Below are 22810 nucleotides of genomic sequence, written 5' to 3' on the forward strand. Positions count from 1 at the left end.
CGAGTTTATTATGTAGTTAAAAGTATACGGTCATTTTGAGGCCGCGAGTTTTTCAATATGATGGATCCAATGGATTTGGATCACAATCATTATATGCAGAAGCCGTGCATGCTTAAACATGTGCCACGGCAGCAATTTTAAGGCCAAGCATTCCAGCCGGTTAACTTATCGGGTTGTAATAGTCTCAAGCAGTGTGAACAGACTTAAAAGATACACCAAAATATGATCACAAATAAAAAAAAAAACTCAAAAGACACCATCTTAATCACAACTTCACAAGGCATTTCAATTATATATAATTGCAAATGTTTTTTTTTTTAAAGAGAGAAAGAAGACATTTTTACAAATTTGAGAAAACCGGACTTTAAATCATAAAAACACACACTAGACCAAAAGAAAATGAAATATTTACAATCTTTTATACCTATGTATCATCATATTATTTGCTGAAAGCTTCCTCCAATCAATCATACTTCAGTTTTCCCGAGGCTTAAACGAATGTATTTATCTTTCATAACCTCCCACTGGAGGCCAGATATCGCCCAAATGTGAACAGGGCTTATCTTGGTGGTGAGATTTCATCAGCATAGATGGAAACACAGGCATCAGCAGACCCGGCTGCTAATAATATTTGGTACGGGTGAAACGCAAGACAACTAACGGGCCCGATTTTTTGGGCCATAAAAGTTGGTGAGTAGCGAATGGTGCCCAATTGTTCACCTTCAAGATTGAAGACTTTGATGAGTTGTTTGGCTGAGCCACTGGCTATCAGCGGTGCATGTCGGTGAATGGCTAGTGCGGTTAACGAGCCACGGTGCGCGTCAATGGTCAAGTAGGCCTCGGTTTGATTTCTGATGTCTAGAAACTGGATGTCTCCTGCTTGAGATGCACTTACAATCTAGATAAAAGAGTCAACTGACGGTTAATTTTCCACAATAAGGGCTGACTGGGTCACGGGTAGTGTAAGCGAGCCAAGCCGGCTCGTTAAAAGCTTGAATCGAGCCAACCTTAAACGAACCCGCGCTAGAGCCTTAAAACAAGCTCTTTAATAAGTGTTCCCAAGTTTCACTTATCCAGCTCAAGCTGGCTCACGAGCTTAAACGAGCCTATTAGTTAATTTTAATTGTATCTGATAATATTTATTAGATATGATTCATATGAAATTGTGTTAAAAATCTTATAATTAAAAATATATGAATATACTGGAAACGTATATAAATTGATTAAAATAATAATAAACGAGCCGAGCTCAAGCCTAGTCAAGCTCAGGCTTGTGTGCACCCTTAGTGACGGGTCAAATGGTTTGACTCAAAACGGTTAGTTTTCCTACAAAACGGACTGGCTGAGTAACCGGTCTGGTTTGGCTCAATATGGTTAAATTTCCTACAAACGGGCTGATTGTGCCACTGGTCAAATGGGTTTGACTCAAAACGGTTAATTTCTCACAAAACGGGCTGGTTGGGTAATGAGTTAAATGGATTTGGCTAAAAAACGATTAATTTTCTCACAAAACGGGCTGGTTGGGTAACGAATTAAATGGGCTTGGCTCAAAATGGTTGGCTTTCTCACAAAACAGGTTGACGGGGCTAACTGAGGTGATTCAAAACGGTTAATTTTCTCATGCGTAACCAAAATCAAACCCAAACCCGAAAAATCACTATCTTACTGCTCAAGAATATCAAAAACAATTTTCTAACAAACTATAAACTGGAAGAAAAAAACTTGAACAAAATCGTGAACACAAGTTAAAACCTCTTCAAACTGAAAAAATGTAAACCACAAACTTTTTTTGAAATTATAATCAACAAAACCCGAAACCAAGAACCCAAATCATTATCTTAAAGAAGAAAGAATATGATCACCAAAATCATTTGCCATCAGAAATACTTGTAACTTAATTTAAAAAATAAAAAAATTTAACAAGTAAAAAATAAAAAGTTGCATTATGTACCTTTGCTGGAACAAGTCCAGGTTGAAAACCGATTCCCACGACACGTGCAATACCCCCACTTCTATCTACTCCCAGAGTGTGTGGTCGACTTACACAAACAAGCCTGAATTTACAAAAAAAAATATATATATATATTAGAAAATAGTTGCTTGGTAATAAAAATAATATTAATAATAATAATATCATTATTCATTACCCATCAGGTGTTCTGATATCATATAATCTGACCGAACCGTCAACAAAACCTGCTGCAAATTGGCCACCGTGAACTTGAGAAGCCGCCTGAAATCAGCAAACATGAAATTACCAAATACCCTTGACAAGAATAATGTTTGTAAAGGTATATATAAGATGTTATAGAGAGAAAATAATATACCAATGCTGAAATGCTGCAGTCGGATGCTAGAGGAACAGAACTTAGAAGTTGTTCTTTATCAAGATCCCATACCATTGTTGATGAAATTTCACCCGAAGCGTACTAAAACCACATAATTAGTAGGTTTTAAAAAATACTTTAAACAATCTCATGAAATAAATCAAAATAACCAAGTTTCAATATTGTTCCAATGAAGTCACTCATATGTTTTTTAATTATAAAACCCACTTAAAGTTTCACTATAGTTCCATTGTTGTGCGAATTCTTTAAATGCTAAAAGATTTTAAAATTAGTGTAGACAAACCGAGCCGCTCGTGAGCTACCTGATACTGGCTGGCTAAAAACTATATTCAAGCCAAAGTTGAACAAGCTGGAGCTCGGATTGAGGCTCATTTAGTAAACATTTTGAGCCTAAGTTTCACGAATCGAACTCAAATCAGCTCACAAGCCTATTATTGTTATATATAAGATTATGATAAAAGCAATCATACAGTATATATTATGTTATACAAAACAATTAAAAATATAATACAATATATATTATGTTATATAAAACAATTAACAGTATAAGCATGAATATAAATAAATATATCAATATATACATAAAATAATAATAAGAGAACAAGATGAGCCCGAGCCAAGTTGGAGCTTAGAAATAGAGCTCTAAACAATACGAGCTCTCTTAAGTTAAACGAGCCGAACTCGATTCAGCTCGTTTAAACCCCTAGTTACAATTTAGTGACCTTTTATGAGGTTGGCAGTTGACTTAAATGAAACAACTATGAAACTTGGTTAATATTTAGTAACCTATTTTTCTTCCCTGTCACCTCACACTTCAAGTTATATTTGAAAAACTAATAATAATAATAATAATCACTAAACAGTAACCAATATTCATTTATGTCTCATTTAAATCACTTAATTTTAAAAATTCACATTTATTAAACCTTCCATGACAATGGGACAAGAAACATGAAGCAATTTTTATAGTTAGCAAACAGTATGAGCAACTTTCATGGTACACTAAAAAAACTTAATCATCTTTAGAAGGAATATTAAAATTCTATTTTTTATTAATAAAATATTTTACCATATATCCAGACTGCTGCTGCCAATCAACTACAGCATTAACGCTTCTAGCACCAGGTCTATGACCATGAATAGAAGAAAAAGCAGTTACAAGTTTTTGTTTGCCTCTAGATATGTAATCTTTCCATACTCTCACGTTTCCATCACCTGATTTAATAAAGCAAAAAAAAATTCAACTAAAACATTGAAGAATATTTGAACCAATATGAGTTGGCATAAATCTAGAGCTTGAAAACTTACTTGAGGCTACAAGCAGCAAGCTTTCATCAAGCTCGTTCACTAAGCATAGTTTTGATATCCCTTTATTAGGATATTCATGATTATTAAAACTGTTTAGCAATGTTGCTTCCTCATAATTCCATACCCTAAAGAAATAAGATCAAAAAGTTTGTGAATGTTTTTTTTAAAGAAAAAAACGAGTTAACAAAATTAAAACATATATGTTGGAACCCAATGCAATGCATGTAAAATTGTAAACGTTATATTTTAAAATATTAAATATTAACTCCTATGTAACAATGGTTGAAATAAATTTCTAGAAAAAAGATGAGTACACTAAGTCACGTTACCCAGACTTGAATACTATAATCAGAAAAGAAGATCCAACTATAATAAATTTATACTTGCGGGAATCATAGGTATTTTTTGTAACCATGCATTCAGTAATCCATAAATGAACAAGATAAAATAATAATAAAGCCACAACAGATAGATTATTGCAGATTTGGAAACTACAATCAGATTATTATAATCAAATTACTAAAGATGTAATGAAAATCATGAATAAAGCCATAAAGGGTTATAAAATTAATTATAATTAACCACCCAACGGATGCCCGAGTGGCAAGAAGAAACAGGAGTAAAACACTTTAAAGAGAATCCAAGTAATTGGCCCGGGTTCGATTCTCAAATAAATATTACAAATTATATGTCCACATCTAAGAAGTGATGGAACTTACATTGCGTGTTATTAGAGTTTTTGGATTGTCGCATTTTCTAAAAAACTAATAGGTTTCATAGTCGGATTAAATAAATAGTTTTAGATAAACATAGAATAAGAACTAAGTTACATTAGAAATTAGATAGGTTTTAGAATTTGGTTCTATTAGTTCGTGTGTTTAAATGTTACCATTACAATTAACGGTTACAAATCAAAATAAAATATCTTAACATATTTCAAATCAAATTAAGTTTTTATATGCCATCACAATACCATTTTGGAATTTCTGTTATGATTCAAAAATCATTTTGAAGTACCAATATACACCCATGTTTAAAGTTCTCACGACTAGAGTTGTAAAATGACAAATAAATCAATGAATCTACTCAAAAGAATAACTTATAGATGAAATAGGCAATACATAAACAAGTACATTCAATTGAACTTGTTTACCATTTTACAAAAAGTTGATGTGTGAAAATCTTTTAAGTTTTAAAAAGTTTGTTAATCAGCAACTCACGCAAAAACTTGTCGAGATCAGAATAAACAAGACCATAACTTAAAGCACTCAAAAGTCAAGTATACAGCTCTTTACAACTTCAATGATCCCTGAAATTAGTTATAATGCATTTAAACACCATTTTCTCCAACTAATATTAACTGTATTAGATAATATCTATGCTTTCCTAATAAGCATTTGGAATTAATACAACACCACTGCGCACTGTTAAAGGCTTAAAGCAGTAAACCACAATCTAGTAACAGTAAATACATATACCAACCAATTCATCTTAGATAAAAAGAATTCCAACATAAAAAAGCAATCCAATTATCAAAAACAAAAGGTAGATAAAGCTAGCATACCTGATACATTCACCTTCTTCAGCAGCAACCACTATTGGAGAAAACGGTTGCAACAGAGCCGTTTTAGCCCCCGTTTCAAATTTTGTATCCCATCGAGCAATTGGATTATGAAGATTACTACCAGCTGAAAACACATGTGGTACACCAATTAATGTAAAGTCAACTTGGTCAAACCTAAAAGTCATATCACTATATGTAGGCTTGTAAACGAACCGAACGTTCAGTAAACCGTTCATTTATTTAATAAACGAACGAGGATGAACAGAAGTTTTTGTTTAGTTATTTAAACGAATGAACATGAACACATGTCTCATTCGTTTACGTTAGTTTATTTGCATTCAATTATGTTTATTACTTTACGTTTATTTAAGTTCTTTCATTAATATATTCATTTGAATTGTTTAGGACCATAGCAATTTGATCTAATTTTAATAACTTTTCATGCCCAACACATTGCTGTTCACGCTTACTTTTAGTTGGTTTTAACTCACATATGATTGTTCATCTCTGTTCAAATATGTTCGTTCACGAACCCTTGGTTTTAAAATGCGTGATCCACTCTGATGCGTTTTGATCCAAAAAGCCGATGGGTGATGCGCACGCATCACGTACGCGAAGCGTTATTAAAAAAATATATAAATAGCTACTTATAGATAATATTTTTTGTTTGTTAACGTTTAAACACTATAAAATAAGAGATTAAAATAGTTTATTTAAAAAAAGCTATAGGACCACTAGAGAAGTTTTATGAATAACCAAAATATGTCTTTTAACTCTATGTGTACAGGTACTCCATGCATAAGGTACAAGTAATCAGTAACCTATTCAGAAACTCACTTTGACTCAGAAATCCATGCATCAGAGCACAGCGCACATTATGCGATTTAGAGTGCATCAAGAGATCGCAACACATCGCTCCACCTAATTGCGATTCATCAGCACATCGTGCATTATGCGCTCTTGCCGCGCGCTTTTAAAAGCAAGTGTGAACCGTTCATTTATACTATTAATGAACGAACAGGTTAATTTTCTTAACGAGCTAGCATGAACAAGAAAACTCTATTCTTTTAGTGTTCGTGTTTGATTGTTTGTTCGGTTAAAGTTAAACGAACAGACATGAGCATCCTACATTTGTCTTTGTTCAGTTCGTTTATAAGCCAAACTATATCTTAAAGAAAGTAAGGAACTCACAAGAACGTTGGCATTTTGTGATGTGTTTTAAAGCGAGTTTTTCCCGTTTTTCACGTTTAACTGCAATTTCATCAGCAGCATCGGTTGCTGTAAGAAGTGGTTTTGAAAAATGACTACAGCTCCAGTTGTAAATTGTTGACTGGGGAAGAAAGCTTCGGTCTGATGGCGTTGGACCCACTGGCGAACCCAAAAGTGGGTCGGCTAGCCCTGAGTCCATTAAATGTGGTCTGAATTCAAGAGAACAGACCCTTCGCATCCCGGTTAAGTAACTTGGCCTTGGTGGGCTTACAGGAGGTGTTCTAAAAGTCAACGGAAGATGACCTGGTCAAAGCACAAAAAAACAACAATTATTATAAAAAAATTGAAAGTGGATTGAACAAGAAAGAATTTAAGCCTGTAAACGAACCGAACGTAAATGAACCATTCATGAAAAGACGGGAAGTTCATTTATTTATAAACGAACGAACATGAACACATACCTTGTCCGTTCATTTACATTCGTGAATGCTCATTTAAGAACTTAATTAAAAATTAGTTTATGTGCTTTCATTTATGATTGTTAGTTTACATTCTTTAATATATTCATTACAAAACTTTGGCCCATCATAACTGTCTAGTTTTAGTAACATTTTAGGCTCAGTACATTGATCTTAATATTACTTGCAACTAATTTAGCTCAGTTATGTTTGTTCATCTAAGTTCAGTTATGTTCGTTTGTTTACGTCTGTGAGGCGCTCATTTATACTGTTAACGAACAAACAAGAACACATTCATTTTCTTAATGATGAACACGAACAAGAAGGCCCCACTCAATATACTGTACATGTTCAATTGTTTGTTCAGTTAAAAGTTAACGAACAAACACAAACATGCTTAATTCATGTCAGTTCATTTACGTTCATGAACTGTTTGTTTATACTGTTAACAAGCGAACATGTTCATTTCTTAACGAGCAAACACGAACCAAAAAACCCCATTCATTTAACCAATCATGTTTGATAGTTTCTTCAGTTAAATTTAAACGAACGAACAGAAACATGCTCTGTTTTTAAACCATTTTTTATGACAAACATTTATCCAAGGTTGATATAATATAATCACCATCAAACTTGCTTTAAACATTTAGTAAGAAAGTTACCTCCATTCATATCAAACCACGAAGACGAACGAGCCAATCCTGCAAGACTATTAGCAGTAGCCGAAGATTCTCCGGTGCGCACACCTGTACCGGTAACGGGTTTAGCAGACTTAGCCACCACTTGTTCAATCCCAATAATCGAAAGAACCCGTCGACCCAAACCCGAAATGCGTGGCGACGAGTCCTTCGCCAATGTACACATGGCAGATACACATTGTGAGTACAATCCATTATCCAACTGTCTCGGTTTTGCATGGTTAACCACCCCATTTGTAACGCACTCGTTTAACACCCCGGGGTCCGAGTGTTGTGATGAGTCATCAGAAAGTGGTGACCCATGCATTATACTGGAAGTGGTTAATGGGCTACTGGAAGAAACCCGCCCGTCTCTTGTGGCGGTTTGGGTGTCATTGCCGACCCGTGATAACAGGCCGATTTGAGAATATTGGTTTGGAGTGTTGTAACTGCTAACTGAATTCCTAACTGTAAATGAAGGTAAAGAACTCAGTACAGAGTTAGACTGCGGTTTCCAATATGCTGCAGCTATAGCTTTCAGGTGCCGGTTGTGTCCGAATGCAAACCGTGCAAGAGCTGTAAATTTAGTTCAAAATAATTACCATAATTATAAAAATAAACATTCTATTTAAAGCAAAGTAAGCACTATAAGTGTGAATATTAAGTGTGGAAGTAACTAAAGTTAACTTAGCATGTGCATTGCTACTAACAAATTACAATAATGGTTAACCTTAATTCATGGAAGAGGTGATTTGTAACTTTTGAGCCACCAAAAAATTGGTTTTGACCATTTTGCCCTTACACCATGAAAAGGTAAAAAAAGATTAAATAAATGGTTTTGACCATCTTGCCCTGACACCATGAAAAGGTTAAAAAATGGTTTCGACCATTCTGGCCTTGCATCATGAAGACATAAATAACGTAAAAAAGATGGTGTTGACCATTTTGCAACATGAAAACTAAAAAATGATATGGTTTTTGACCATTTTGCAACATGAAAACATAAAAATGAAATGGTTTTTGCCCATATACCATGAAAAGGTAAAAAAAGGTATAAAAAATTACACCATGGAAAGGTGAAAAAAAATGGCTCTGACCATTTTGCCCTTACACCATGAAAAGGTAAAAAAAATGAGTTTGATCATTTAGTGGTAAAAAGGTGGTATACGAACCTACAAATCAACTCTCGGAAAGCTGGTTACTATGAAGAGCAAATAACAAAGCATACCTACTGCCAGCTCAGCCCTAACTAACGGGCTTCCATCTGAAACAACATTCAAAAGGCTTTTAACAATACTAATTTCAGCCACAACTTTTTCATCATCATCACGTTCATCATCTCCAACATCCCTAGATGAGTCGAATCCAACATCAAGTAGAGTGCCCAATGCAAATACTGCAGAAGCTCTAACCTGAAGAAACATGTGTTTTTAGTCCTAAGTATTAACAGTAAAACAGCAACAATTCAATTTATCTGAAAAAAACTGTCATAAATAAGCAATGTACTTTTTATAGTAATATAGCGTTTCATCTAGTGCTTGTACACGCCCTGCATGTGGTGCGCACATATAATGTATATATGTGTGAACCCTCGGGTGGGCAAAAGTGAAATTGCACTAATTTTGACATTATTTTACTGATCTCGTGAAAATAACGTTAAAAGTGGCGGAAGGTTAATCAGGCATCATGTGGTGGCGTTGATAGCCGAAAGACAAGAGTACATGCACCAATCGGCCGGTGTGCTGATGATTGAGTGTTATGTGCCTTATGTCCAAGGCTTGATGCAAACTACTATCGAGCCGGGGGTCTCACCGGAAGCAGCCTCTCTATTCCTACGGGGTAGAGGTAAGGCTGTCTACATCTTACCCTCCTCAGACCCTACCATAGCTTTGCTATTGGTGGGATATACTGAGTACGATGATGATGATGATGATCTAGTGCTTGTACCTTTTTCCAGTTTAGACGCTAGCTTACACTGTTACCTCTCAACTAATTTTGTTCATGTGTAAACATTAAAAAATAATTGCTGGCGTGGCAATAAAATTTATAATTTTATTTTTATCAATTACTGTGTCAAACATGCACATCGATTATTAGTGGCTTGTAAACGATTGAACACAAAAATTAAACATAATATTTATCAATTTGTGTCCATCGTTTAACTTTAACCGAACAAACAATCAAACATGAACTATTAAAAAAACAGGTTTTCTTGTTCGTGTTTGTTCATTAAGAAAATGAATATGTTCGCGTCTGTTTATTAACAGTATAAACGAACGAACGTAATTGAACGCAGATGAACGAACAAAATAAAGCTAAAACCAATTAAAAGCAAGCCTGAATAATGATGTGTTGGGCCTAAAAGTTTATTAAAACTAGACTATGCTGTAACGAATCAAAAAAATTATATTATTAAAGAACGAAGTTAAACAAATGTAAACTTACAAACATAAATGAATGTAAACAAACAACCATAAACAAATTTAAATGAACAAATGTTCACAGACACGAATGATATTATGATAGAACAAGACAACATAATCGAATTTCCTGCCGAACTGTTCACTAAATGCTCGGTTCGTTTACAAGCCTAAACATAAACTAGCAAATATAAATGAACATAAATGAACAAACATAAACAAATTTAAATGAACAAACCTTCACAAACATAAATAAACAAAGACATGTGTTCATGCTCAATTCATTTAAGCAAAAGAACAAAAAATTGTCATGTTCGTACATATCTTAAATAAACAAGCATAAACACGCTTCCTGCAAAACAATCCCACTAAGCGTTTGGGTCGGGTACAAGCCTACCGACACGAAAATTGCTATTTGACTACAGAAACCAAATTCAAAAAAGTAATAATAAACGAACCTCGGGTTGGGGCTCTGAAAGTAGAAGTGAAAACACAGCAGGAGCATTAGCCTGCAAGCCTATGATTTGAGCTTCAGTGAAATCCTCCCATAATTTCCCCAAACAAAGACACAACCACTGTAAAAAAAGTGGTTCGGTTTGCGTTTCGTTAGGGGCTGAACCACTTTGAAGATGTTTTAAACAAACATGAATTAGGTTAGCTTCGATACAAGCTTCTTGACCCCTTCGGTGTCCATCAACAATGACAGTTAAGACAAAAGCAGCCATAGCTCGTTGTTCAGGGTATGCTTCCACACTGTCTAAAAACCTGATGAAATATATGTGGCCCCCGTCTTTCACCAGATCCACCTGGCATGACTGCAAGTTCAAAATTGACTTAGTTAACGCTATCATGCTATTTGGCATAAAACAGAACGATGGCAATTTTGACCCGTTTATTTGATTTGTGTTTTATCTAGAAGGTAAAAATATAAGTTTTAAAAAGTTAGCTAGAAAGAAACCCAATGTCAAGAATATATTTTGGGACAAAAGGTGTTACAGGTCAACCCAACCTGTACCAAAAGTTACCCGTTTTTTAACATGTTATCCAAAATATGTCTACCAGTCAATGAAAACGAAGAGAGAGGGGTGAGGTTATGAAATACTTTGTCAAGTGCTAGAATTTTTGTCCAAATGAAGACAAGAATTTGTCTAAGTTCAGGCGTAGTTGTCTGCAATAACTTCAACACATATGGAAAAATTCCAACTGACAAAGCCTACAAGAAAATAAATTATCTTTATGAGAAAATAAGCTATCATTTTAATAAGAATCAATATGAAAAACAATTAATAACATGTTAAAAGCCAAAATAGTCTACCAAATCAACAGCCCATGGACCCATATCAAGAAATCTTCCCAGAAGCACAAGAGCACGAAACCTATGGCATTGACTCAGCAAAACCTAAACATAAGACAGTTAAAAGAGTCAACATTGAACAATAAAACAGTTAAAAAAAGTAAGATAAACAATAATACATTACTTTTTCATCTATAATTTACTAAACCTAAACAGTATTCATTTAAATTTTGTTCATTTAGTTTAATGAACGAACATGAACAAATGTCTACTTCATTCATTTAAGTTCGTCCATTTAAGTTGCTTGGCACATTCATTTAAATTGTTAAGGCCCAGCACATTGTTCGTCACGTTTACTTTTAATTGGCTTTAGCTCAGTTATGTTCGTTCGTTTACGTTCATGAAAAGGTTGCTTATACTGTTAGCGAACAAACAGAGACAAGCATGAACACATTCATTTCTTACAAACAAACACGAACAACAAACTTGGTTTGTTCAACTGTTCGTGTTTGGTCGTTTGTTCGGTTAAAGCTAAACGAACACAAACATGCTATGTTAATATGCATGCATTGCATACCTGAAGTACAATAGGCAACTGTTCTGGTGGTTTCTTATGTTCAGACCCGTGATCAAGCCACACTTCAAATGCTGTCAATTGTTCCGTGAAAAAAGGGCTCGGCTGTTAAAAAAAAAAACTAATCAATAAAATTAAATCAAGCTTATAGAAATCAATCTTGATTATGAAAATCCCTGACCTGAAATTCTGCATTCGGGTCCTCTAGCAAAGCTGGAAGCTGAGAAAGGCAGATTTCAGCGGCCATGTCCCATGCATCCCTGCAATTGTAAACAGTTACCAACACGCAACAATGTTCATGTTCGTTCGCTTAACATTAACCGAACAAACGATCAAGCATAAACAATTAAATAAGCAGGATTTTCTTGTCCGCGCTCGTTTGTTAAAATAATGAACATACTCATGTTCGTTAATAGTAGAAACAAATGGTTCATGGACGTAAACAAACAAACGTAACGGAACATAATTGAGACAAAACCAGTAATGTGAAGAACAATGTGTTAGGCCTAAAAGGTTATTAAAACTAGACTAAGTTGTAATTGGTCAAAAAAAATAAATGAATTTATTTAAAAACGTATCAGAAGCCAGAACAAACTCACAAACGTAAATTAGCGAACATGAATGAACGTAAACAAGCGAACGCATAATAATTTAAATGAACAAACATTCATGAGCATAAATGAACAAACAAGACATATGCTCATATTCATTCATTTATTAAATAAACGAGAGAATTTAAATGAACAAAGGTTCATGAACATAAATGTGTTCATATTTGTTCGTTTAGCTAAATGGACACAAAAATTTGTTCATGTTCGTTCGTTTATCTAGATAAACAAACAGATATGAAAAAACATCACACAAAAATGAAAAAATGTAAACCAACGTTCACAAACATAAATGAACAAATGAGGCATGTGTTCCTATTCAATCGTTTAGCTAAAAAAACTTGTTCATGTTCATCGTTCACTCGTTTACAAGCCTATGTGTAAATTTTAAAAAACAGTTATATAAATATAAACAGTGTAAATAAACTAGTGTGTGTACCACATGTGATGCTGGTGAGTTGGAGGCAACATTGGATAAGAAACAGGTGAACAATTTGCAGACCGCATAATTCTTTCTGCAAGTAAAAAGTTCCTAAACAAACTGGCAACCAACAGATCTTGCCTGAATAATCTTTGAAATAAATCTGCAAAGATATTGAAATCATATCAAATCAAGTGCTCGTTTAAACTTTCAATCCATGAAACAAGGAGCTGGAAGCATAATAAGAGTATTGATATCAAATATGAGTACCGTGCGGAAGAACATTCCAGGCTATTGTGTCCGTGACAGCTGTAAAAATCCAGTTAAGTTCACCGAGAAGCGTTTTACGGTCGGTTTGACGACCCGGAATTCTGTCTATAAGTGAATAATCGAGTGACTCGTGCAGTAACGAACGGGTGCAAAACCTGTAAATTTCAAAATATATTTATCTATGACAAAGAAAAAAAATTATGCCAGTTTGTACCTTTATTAGAAATGACAGTTCACATCCTTTTATTTGCAAAAGGGTCGATTCAGTTTCCGTTGTATCTCTTAAGTCTTAACGACTATAACAAAAACGGTTTTCTTAAGTCTTAACGACTATAACAAAAACGGTTTTACATAAAGTATCAAGTTACTTTCATTTTTTCCAGTTAAGTTATAATGTACTTCATTTTGTACATTGAGCTGGGTTATTATCTGAACTATTAGTACCATTCAGGTCATTGTTTTGCTTGCTGTAAAGTTTTTTTGTCATGTTTGAGTCATCATTGATAAATACCCTATAATAACCCAAACAGGATATATATCCACCTTCTAATTACTAAAATGTAACCAAAAAGTATGAAATTTCCTATACCATTTCTAATCAATAAAATAAATAAAGACCCAACAAGTCCTGTTTAGAGTCTAGGGGTGTAAACAAGCCAATGCGCTCGTGAGATATTCAAGATCGGTTATCTAAAAGCTCAAATCAAGCGCAGCTTAAATGGGCACAAGCGTAAAATAGCCTTGTTTATTATGCGAGCCCAAGCCTGGGCTTCGCTTTTGAGCTCGAGCCAGCTCGCAGGCCTATAATTTATATAAATTTTACTTGCTATACATTTACTTAACAAATATTATTATATAAAATTCTGATAAATAGAACTAAATAATATATAATATGTTATATACAAAACTTTAATTAAAATTGTGTATAAAAAACAATTGTGTAATATTACAAATATATATAAAAAACAATTGTCAAATATATAAATTATTTATTTAATATATTATAGCGAGCCGGGCTCAAGCTTTAGAAATAGAGCTCCAAGCGTCCCGAGCTCAAGCCCATTGTAAGTTAAACGAACAAGTCGGGCTCAGATCGGATCGTTTACACCTAAACACCCAAGGTTTGACATAGATCACCCCCCCCCCCCTCTATCTTCAAAAACTGCATGTTCCGACCCATTTTACACCATAGCCACCCACCATTAATATTTATTTATTTTAAATTCAGTAATAATAGAGCAGTTTGCATTAATATTCACCATCTCAGTGCAATCTTGATGGGAGTTGTAAGACATGAAGTAAACACATCAGCAGGAAACTCATGACTTTGTGGTAAAGTTTCGTGTGCTTCACAAGCCGCTAATAAAATACAGTCCCATGGTGGTGAAGTTCCTGAAGAGCTCGATGGATTCCAATCCTGAAGCTATAATGATTGTAATTAAATAACTTATCACATACTACTAAAAGTTTCATGATAATACTAAAATATTAAGTAGCAAATTTATAATACCTCTATGAAAGCATTCACTATCATCCCTGCTGCTGAACAATCAAAAACATAAATTGATGGAGTCTTAACCCACGAATCTAGGTCACTGATTGGACAAGGAATATACTGTGTATAACTCTACAAAAAAGATTATAAGTAAAGAAAATTAGTTTTAAGAAAAAAAAAGGCAAGAGAAGACTTCAGGATAAGAATAACATAATACCCTGTTGAAAAACCAGAGTTCCCCGTTGGCAGTTGGTTTGGGTACACCATGCCCGTTATAATGAAATAAAACCCGTTCTGATTTGGCGTGTTTGCGACTTGTGGTACAAAGTTTCTTCACTTCTTCGATTGTTGGGTCTAACGAATGCCTGAATCTGGCCTGTTTTCAAGGGTTATTAGGTTAGGATGACACTTGTATAGAAAGATGCTGAAACCGACTCGTATCGAAACCAAGAAGTATAAAACTGAGCGATGTTCTTAAGGTGGTATCAACTCGATTTGGCAAAAAATTGTGTATTACAAAATCAAAAATTTATTTACAATAGTTCAATTACACAAAAAGTTGTCTCGTGCAACCCAAAAAAAAGTCATGATGTGCCCCAAAAGATATCGACACGTGTATTACATCGACGGAAAACGATAAACACGAATACCAATACTGATTCCAGTAGTTAATCTGACACCAATGTTGTCTAGCCAATAGTCTACAATACTAAAAAATGCTTATTTCGAATACAACTCCGTTTTTAATAAAATTTATTTCAGAAAATCAGTTAGGAAAAGATAATTAGTATTATTGAATTTATGAGATACAATTACAACCAATTATATAGAGATACTAAATACACTTAGATACCCTATACAATATAGAACTTAATAATAATAAACTGAAACTATAGCCGACATAGTCTAATATTCCCCCGCAAGTTCAGGGCGGCTAGCAATCTGTAACTTGGACCGCAAAAACTCAAACTTTTGAGAAGACAAGGGCTTCGTAAAGATATCAGCTATTTGATCATTGGTTGAAATAAACTTGACATTGAGATGGCCTTGAGTAACCTGTTCACGAACAAAGTTGTAGTCAACCTCGATATGTTTAGTACGGCCATGAAACACCGGATTGGCGGTGAGATATGTGGCACCAAGATTGTCACACCAAAGTATCGGTGCCTTGCTGTGTAAGCCAAGTTCACGAAGAAGACTTTAGCCAAATTAATTCTGCAACAGTATCTGCAATGGCCTTGTACTCTGATTCAGTAGAGGAGCGAGAAACTGTTTGCTGTTTGCGAGCTGACCAGGAGATGAGGTTTGAACCCAAGTATATAGCAAATGCCCCCGTGGAGCGACAGTCGATTGGACAACCAGCCCAGTCAGAATCAGAGAAGGCCTACACATTGGTGGTCCAATGAGAATCAGAGAAGGCTTGTAGCCGATAGCCCGTGTTGTGACGAAACCAAAGACCCATATTCATAGTACCCTGTAAATAACGCAAGATGCGTTTGACAGCATCCCAGTGATTTTCCGTTGGAGCGTGCATGAATTGACACACCCGATTGACTGCAAACGCAATATCAGGACGAGTAAGGGTCGCGTACTGAAAGGCGCCAACTGTTTGTCTATACCGAAAGGGATCGTCCAAGAGAGGACTATCATCAGGAAGTAAGATATGAGAGGTGTGCATGGGAGTGGAAATTGGTTTGCAGTCAGCCAGGCCCGCCCGATGTAAAATGGCGCATATATATATTTTCGTTGGGAAAGAACCAAATCTGATTTCTTGTGAACAACCTCCACCCCGAGAAAATAATGTAGTTGCCCCAAATCTGTAAGAGCAAAAAGTGAATTGAGGCGGGTAACGAGCTTAGCAACCGTGTCAGGATTGTTGCCGGTGATGATGATGTCATCCACATAAACCAGGAGATAAACCAGAGAACCCGGAGAATGGAGAATGAACAACGATGGGTCAGTTTTGGACCCAAAGAACCCCAACTGATGAAGAGCACCAGACAGTTTGTTAAACCAGGCACGGAGAGCCTGTTTGAGGCCATATAAGGATTTGTGCAAAAAACAAATATGATCCGGTTTTGTAGGATCAACGAACCCCTGCGGTTGGCGCATATAGACGGTTTCCTCAAGATCACCATGCAGAAAAGCAGTCTGAATATCCAGTTGTCTCAGGGACCATTTATTCGTAACAGCCAAGGACAATATGGTCCGAATTGTGGCGGGTTTGATTACAGGACTAAACGTCTCATGATAGTCCACGCCATGTTGTTGATGAAAGCCTTTCGCAACCAATCTGGCTTTGAACCTGCTGATGTTACCATGTTCATCAGTTTTTAACCTGTAAACCCATTTACAATCAACAATATTAGCGTTAGGTACAGAGGCACAAGAGTCCACGTGCCATTTTTGTAAAGCGCATTCAATTCTTCGGACATAGCATGGCACCATTCAGCATATTTGTTAGCAATAGTAAAGCTGGTTGGTTCAATGGGTAAGGAGGAGGTGGTCTTGCTAGGTAAGCAGCCGGGTTATATCGATCTGGTCATATAGGGTGTTGTCTGAGGTTGGGGGGTCTTGAATGAGTATCCATAGGGGGGGGGGGGGGGGGCTGGGGTTGTTGTTGGGCAGCCGTGGATGCAGGCTACGCAGCCGAGGGATGGGCTGTTTGGGCAGCCAAGGGTTGGGCAGTTTGGGCAACCGAGGATTGGGTAGTTTGGGCAGCAGAGGGTTGGGCCGTGGGGGCAGGGTTAGCAGGAGACGGGTGAGATGGTGAAGGTGGTGGAGATGGTTCGTTGGCTGGGGACGAGGTCGGGGCTGGTGTGTTAGGTTCTGGTGAGAAACCGGGCGGTGGATTAGGAAAGATACGTACGGGGAGGATGTAGGTGGAGATGGGTTCGGCTTTGGTGAAGGTGTATACGGAAAGACATGTTCATTAAATCGAACATGCCGAGCAATGTAAATACGCTCAGTGGAAGGATCAAAACACCGATAGCCATGATGAGAAAGGCTATAGCCAAGAAAGACACAAGGAGTAGAACGGAACTCGATTTTGTGACGGTTGTATAGGCGGAGATAAGGAAAACATTGAGAACCAAAAACTCTTAGAAAGGAGTAATCAGGTTTACGGTGAAAAACGTGTTCAAATGGAGATTTGTTTGAGGAGACATGTGAGAGAAGCCGATTGATTAGATAAACGACTGTTTCGAAGGCAAAGTGCCAGAAACGTTGGGGAAGACATGAATGAGCCAATAGAGAGAGACCCGTTTCAACAATGTGCCGATGTCGGCGTTCCACAATTCCGTTTTGCTCGCTGGTGTGTGGGCAAGAACGACGATGGATGATGCCAAGGTTGCGACAAAGGTTGGTGAGGGAGCGGAATTCACCTCCCCAATCGGATTGGATGCATTTTAATTTAGTGTTAAATTGGCGTTCAGCCATGGTTATGAAGTTTGTTAATATAGCATAAACATCCGATTTTTTGAGTTAAGGGATAAAACCACATATATCGAGTACAATGATCAACACATAATAGGAAATACCGGTGACCATCAAGCGATGGTGCCGGTGACGGACCCCAAACATCACAATAAACAAGATCCAAGATATTATAACTACGAAAATTAGAATCAGGTAAATGCAATTTAGTTGATTTTCCCATTTGACAAAAGGAACATAAAGTGTTTGATAATTTGTCCGAAACAGGTAAAGAACAATAAGAAACAATAAAATTAAAGACTTGAGCGTGAGGATGTCCCAAACGTTGATGTCAAATATTCGAGGAAGCTTTGACAGCAGTGAAGGCAACCTTGGGCAGACTTGAGTTGTGGAAGGCGGATAGAGTACAAACCCTGTTCACTGGGGCCCGTGAGGAGGGTACTGCGTGTAGACTCGTTCTTCACAACAAAATAAGAAGAGTGAAATTCAAAGAATACATTATTGTCAAGACAAAATTTTTGCACAGATAAAAGATTTTGTTTTAAGTTCAGGAACATGAAGAATATCTGAAAGGTTAAAGGTTCTGTGTGAAGAGTGGAATTTAGATGAGCCAATGTGTAAAATGGGTATGGAATTACCATTTCCAACAAATAATGAATCATTACCATAGTATGCCTCAGAGTTGTCCAAGCTAGTTAAATCTGGAGTGGCATGATGGGTTGCACCCGTGTCGGGTTTCCAAGCACTTCCAGAAAAAGAAGCTCCATCCGAAAAGGCGGAAAAATTGGCCTGTGGAGCGGGCCGATTCTGCTGATTGGGCTGATTTGGGCATTGAGAAGGTAGATGCCCAATTCCACAATGATTGTAGTGACCATACACGGTGTTTTGAGTGGAGGCCCGTAAAAATTGTCTACTGCCACCATTGTCTCTAGGACGTGAGTTGAGAGAGCCACGTGAGTTGCCCCGAGAGTGGCCACGGTTGTTCCGGTTACCGCGATTTGTGTTGTATGATCGAGATCCAAAAAAAAACCTGTGGTTGTGCTGAAAGATTCGGATTCAGTTGGTGACCCAACTGAGAGGCCATCAACTGGATATTTTGGAGTTGTTGTAGTTGTTCAAGGGTTGGTTGAGATTTTAAGAGACTAGGAGCAGTGTAGGGCTGTTGTGAGAGAGTAGAGGTAGCAGCAAGAAGTGCTTGCGGGTTGTTTTGCACAAGTTTGGTGACCACAAAATCATGGTCATTTAATAAGGCAAAGATTTCATGAAAGGCGACAGGTGGTTGACGACCCAGTAGTGTTCCTTTTAGACCGTTGTATTTTTCCCGTAGCCCTGCAAGAGTAAGCATAACAAGTTCTTTATCTTTTACTGGTTCTCCGATGTTGGCAAGGGCAGTGGCATATTCTTGTACCCTACAGATGTAGTCAATAGGTTTCTCATCACCCTTCATAGTGATGCGTAGTAGTTGGCTACGGAGAGTAAATTCATGAGAAGCAGTGACTGGTGCATAAGCCCGTTCCAGAGATAACCAGACTTCACGAGATGTCTTGCCCTGAACATGCCGGTACGAGTCTTCAGAAACAGTGGAGATGAGCAACGTGCGGATATGAGCATTGTTAGAAATTCAGGGAGTATAACTAGGATTGTTTGTTGTTGCAGTTCCAACGGTTACCTTCTGTTCTGGACACGGAATTGTACCATCAACATAATGAAATAGATTATGTGATGTCAGGAAGGATTCGATCATCGACCTCCAGTAGCCATAGTTGGTAGGCTTTAGGGTAAAGGCGAATTTATGAGAGTTGTGGGTAGTCTTTTCTTGATTGGAGAAGGTTATTATGGCTGCCATTGAAGATTATGTTGGCCGGAAGTTGCGTCGGGCCGTCGGCAAGAGGCAGTAGGGGCTGGGCGGCAGATTGAGCCGACTAGGGTTAGAGAAAAAAAAGGAGCTGATTTTGGCTCTAATACCAAATCAGTTAGGAAAAGATAATCAGTATTATTGAATTTATGAGATACAATTACAACCAATTATATAGAGATACTAAATACACTTAGATACCCTATACAATATAGAACTTAATAACAATAAACTGAAACTATAGCCGACATAGTCTAATACAGAATGTCGACATAAAAATATAAACTACAAAACCGAGATCGGCAGCTAGAAAGTGAGAATGTTGCTATGTCTTTTCATCAAGCCAACAAACCCTTCCCGTACTTTCTTTTTAATACATTTGATTAATCAATACTTTAATTGCTATAAATATTTTAATCACAACCACGCATTTAGTTTTTTTTTTTAAGTTAACAACCACAAGTTATTAGATAAAAAAAATTATTAGAAAACTCATTGAGTTAGAGGCGCATATAAAAAAAGGGGTGAAATTTAACTTGAATATGAAGTAAAAACAGCCCACGTGTCACATTTTGTATGGAAACAATGCTATTCTTCATTTGAGGTGTTAAATATGGTCTAATACGGTAATTAAGCAATAATCTCACCTTTGGTTGCCACCTTTCATACTGAGAATACAATGATTTGATAATTGCATCAGTTGCTTTTTGAGGGGTCATAGAGAATGGATCTGAAGCCAAATAGATCAAAATAAATTATGATGATATACAGTTGTTTTAACGCAGAGATAAAATTAAACTAATTTAAAGAAATTTATGGCATCATAACTATACCTATCCAGCACTCCATTCTGGCACAAGGTGAAATCTTTATAACATCAGGTGGGTCCACACTAATATTCAAACATAGAACAAAAGCAACAGACCCTGTTTTCATCTGCAGTTCAGAACAAGGTACTAAAACTATAAGACATAAGTGATATTTCATAATAACCTTGTTTCAAGAAATTACAATAACAATAACAATAAAAAATGCCAGCAAGGCTTATAAGTTGGTAGATTACTATATATGCACAATGTAATATTGATCTACAAGCATATCACATTCTAGGATTTTACATTCAAGAAACTCTATTAACATTGACAAATGCTTAAACCTCAACACAATTCCACCTTTGTTTTGGATACCTCAAGATACTAGAACTGTAGTACTGTACACATATTTTGTTTTGTCTATATTCTTCTAGATAAATATCACATCATCTAAAATGTGAGCAAAAGTGCAATCCCTTAGCAATATGGTGAGATTATTAAGTAATAATCAAACAGCCTGAAAGAAATAATAACTGCATAAAGTGATAAACCCATGTCAGCTCTCTTTTAACCTAAATCTTCAGCAACATGTAACGTATATTACATAAGCTTTAACCAATCTGATACCTTAGAAAAACTTACGACAAGTACGCCAATCCACTTTTAGGGTATGTTTGGCAAAACTAGCTGGTAGCTGTAGCTGGAAGCTGGTGACTGGTGGCTTGAAGCTGGTAGCTAGTAGCTGTAGCTTTTTAGAAATATTTAGATGTTTGACAGAGTAGCTGGAGCTTTTAATAAAATGTATAAAATGACCAAAATGGGCATAACTAAAAAATATAATAGTAAATGTATCTACTTTGGAAGGTTATTTAAGTAATTTAAAATGCTAAAAGCTTGTAGCTTTTTCTAAACGCTACTAGTAGGAGCTTCAAGCTTTAAGCTTTTTCTCATGACCTAAAAGCTTCAAGCTCCATCAACCAAACAAGGCTTTAATTGAGTATGAGCTTTTTCTTAAAACTTAAAGTTAGAAGCTCCTAAGCTCTCTGCCAAACATGCCCTTAGTTCCAAACAAAATATTAAACACCTTACATAAGAAACTGACCCTTTATTGCAAACTTGCATTTCATAACACATTTAACACCAAGAAATTTCGTCTCTGGCATGTGATCTCTCTCTTTAAAATGCTCGGAAATAGTAGAAATTGGAAGGAGCTAAAAAGGGCATTTTACAAATATATCTTGACCTAATGCTAAAAAGGGCACTTAAAGTTTTGATCACATATGTATGTCTTAATTAAATCTATTTTGCAAATTATTTAAAGAAGAACAGAAGAAATTACCCGATCTTTAGGGCGCCATTTGGAAACGAGGCCGGTTTGGGCAGGGCCAGACGGGGTGCAGGCCTCAAAGGCATCATGTCTAAGGTCACAGAGCACAAGATTCTGGGGCAAATAGGCCATACTAGTAGGCGGTAGCAGCGCATTATTTCCGTAACTAGCGACGGTGTCGGAGTCGTCCCTATCCCTACGAGCATCTACTATTGAATCAGAGGAGGAATCCATATCCAAGACCACCACATCAATGGTTGAATTGGAGTAGTGATTGTGATTGTGGTTAGACACCAGCGCCAGCTGCGAGTGCGAAAACCTAGACTCCATCATGTCTCCCAATGCCATACACCAGAATAGAATGATTCAATTGAAATTCAAGTAAATGGTGTCAAAAGCCCTAATCTAATCTACAACGTCGCATGGATATCCAGCTCAGGATGATTCGATTGGATTGAGCAAACAAGCAAACCCTAGATAGAACAAGAGTTGAAGAAGCAGGTGATGATGGTGGAATGTGAAGGCGGATGGATGGATGTACAGTCACACACACAAACACAAACACATGCAGACACAGTGAAATCTTGTTTCTTTGGGGTTAAAATATTTTTTATATTTATTTACTTTTTATGAGGAGAATATTATTATGGCTAGAAAGGTATCAAATTTATTGGGATTTTTAAGGAAATAAATTTGAATGAAGGAAGTGTTGCAAATATATTTTGGAGAATCTGT

General features: G+C 36.4%; 1 protein-coding gene across 1 annotated transcript; it reads right to left on the minus strand.

Annotated features, from left to right (window-relative positions):
• Positions 1-272: 272 nt before the first annotated feature.
• LOC143635739 (regulatory-associated protein of TOR 1-like) lies at positions 273-22423 on the minus strand. Its single transcript, XM_077103494.1, has 23 exons — positions 22088-22423; positions 20770-20872; positions 20584-20666; positions 14864-15022; positions 14662-14778; positions 14411-14574; positions 13152-13306; positions 12900-13044; positions 12034-12112; positions 11856-11957; positions 11300-11383; positions 11087-11197; positions 10443-10799; positions 8793-8976; positions 7550-8140; positions 6412-6732; positions 5221-5344; positions 3657-3781; positions 3418-3563; positions 2328-2429; positions 2148-2233; positions 1952-2054; positions 273-898 (listed from the first exon to the last, which is right to left on the minus strand). The coding sequence occupies exons 1-23, from the start codon at positions 22421-22423 to the stop codon at positions 560-562; spliced, it is 4116 nt and encodes a 1371-aa protein (XP_076959609.1). The 3' UTR covers positions 273-559.
• Between the last annotated feature and the right edge of the window lie 387 nt (positions 22424-22810).

This window comes from Bidens hawaiensis, unplaced genomic scaffold (assembly GCF_021521415.1).
Source record: "Bidens hawaiensis isolate Kalapana, Puna unplaced genomic scaffold, B.hawaiensis_p1.1 tig00007678_1, whole genome shotgun sequence".
Classification (NCBI taxonomy): Eukaryota; Viridiplantae; Streptophyta; class Magnoliopsida; order Asterales; family Asteraceae; genus Bidens; species Bidens hawaiensis.

Excerpts from the sequence above, each read along its gene's own strand:
- LOC143635739 (XM_077103494.1), bottom strand. The coding sequence starts at position 22,423 with ATGGCATTGGGAGACATGATGGAGTCTAGGTTTTCGCACTCGCAGCTG. Across the intron at positions 10,800-11,086 it reads AAATTCTAGCACTTGACAAA|TCATGCCAGGTGGATCTGGT; the intron begins GTATTTCATAAC and ends TTGAACTTGCAG. Across the intron at positions 3,564-3,656 it reads CTTGCTGCTTGTAGCCTCAA|GTGATGGAAACGTGAGAGTA; the intron begins GTAAGTTTTCAA and ends TTATTAAATCAG.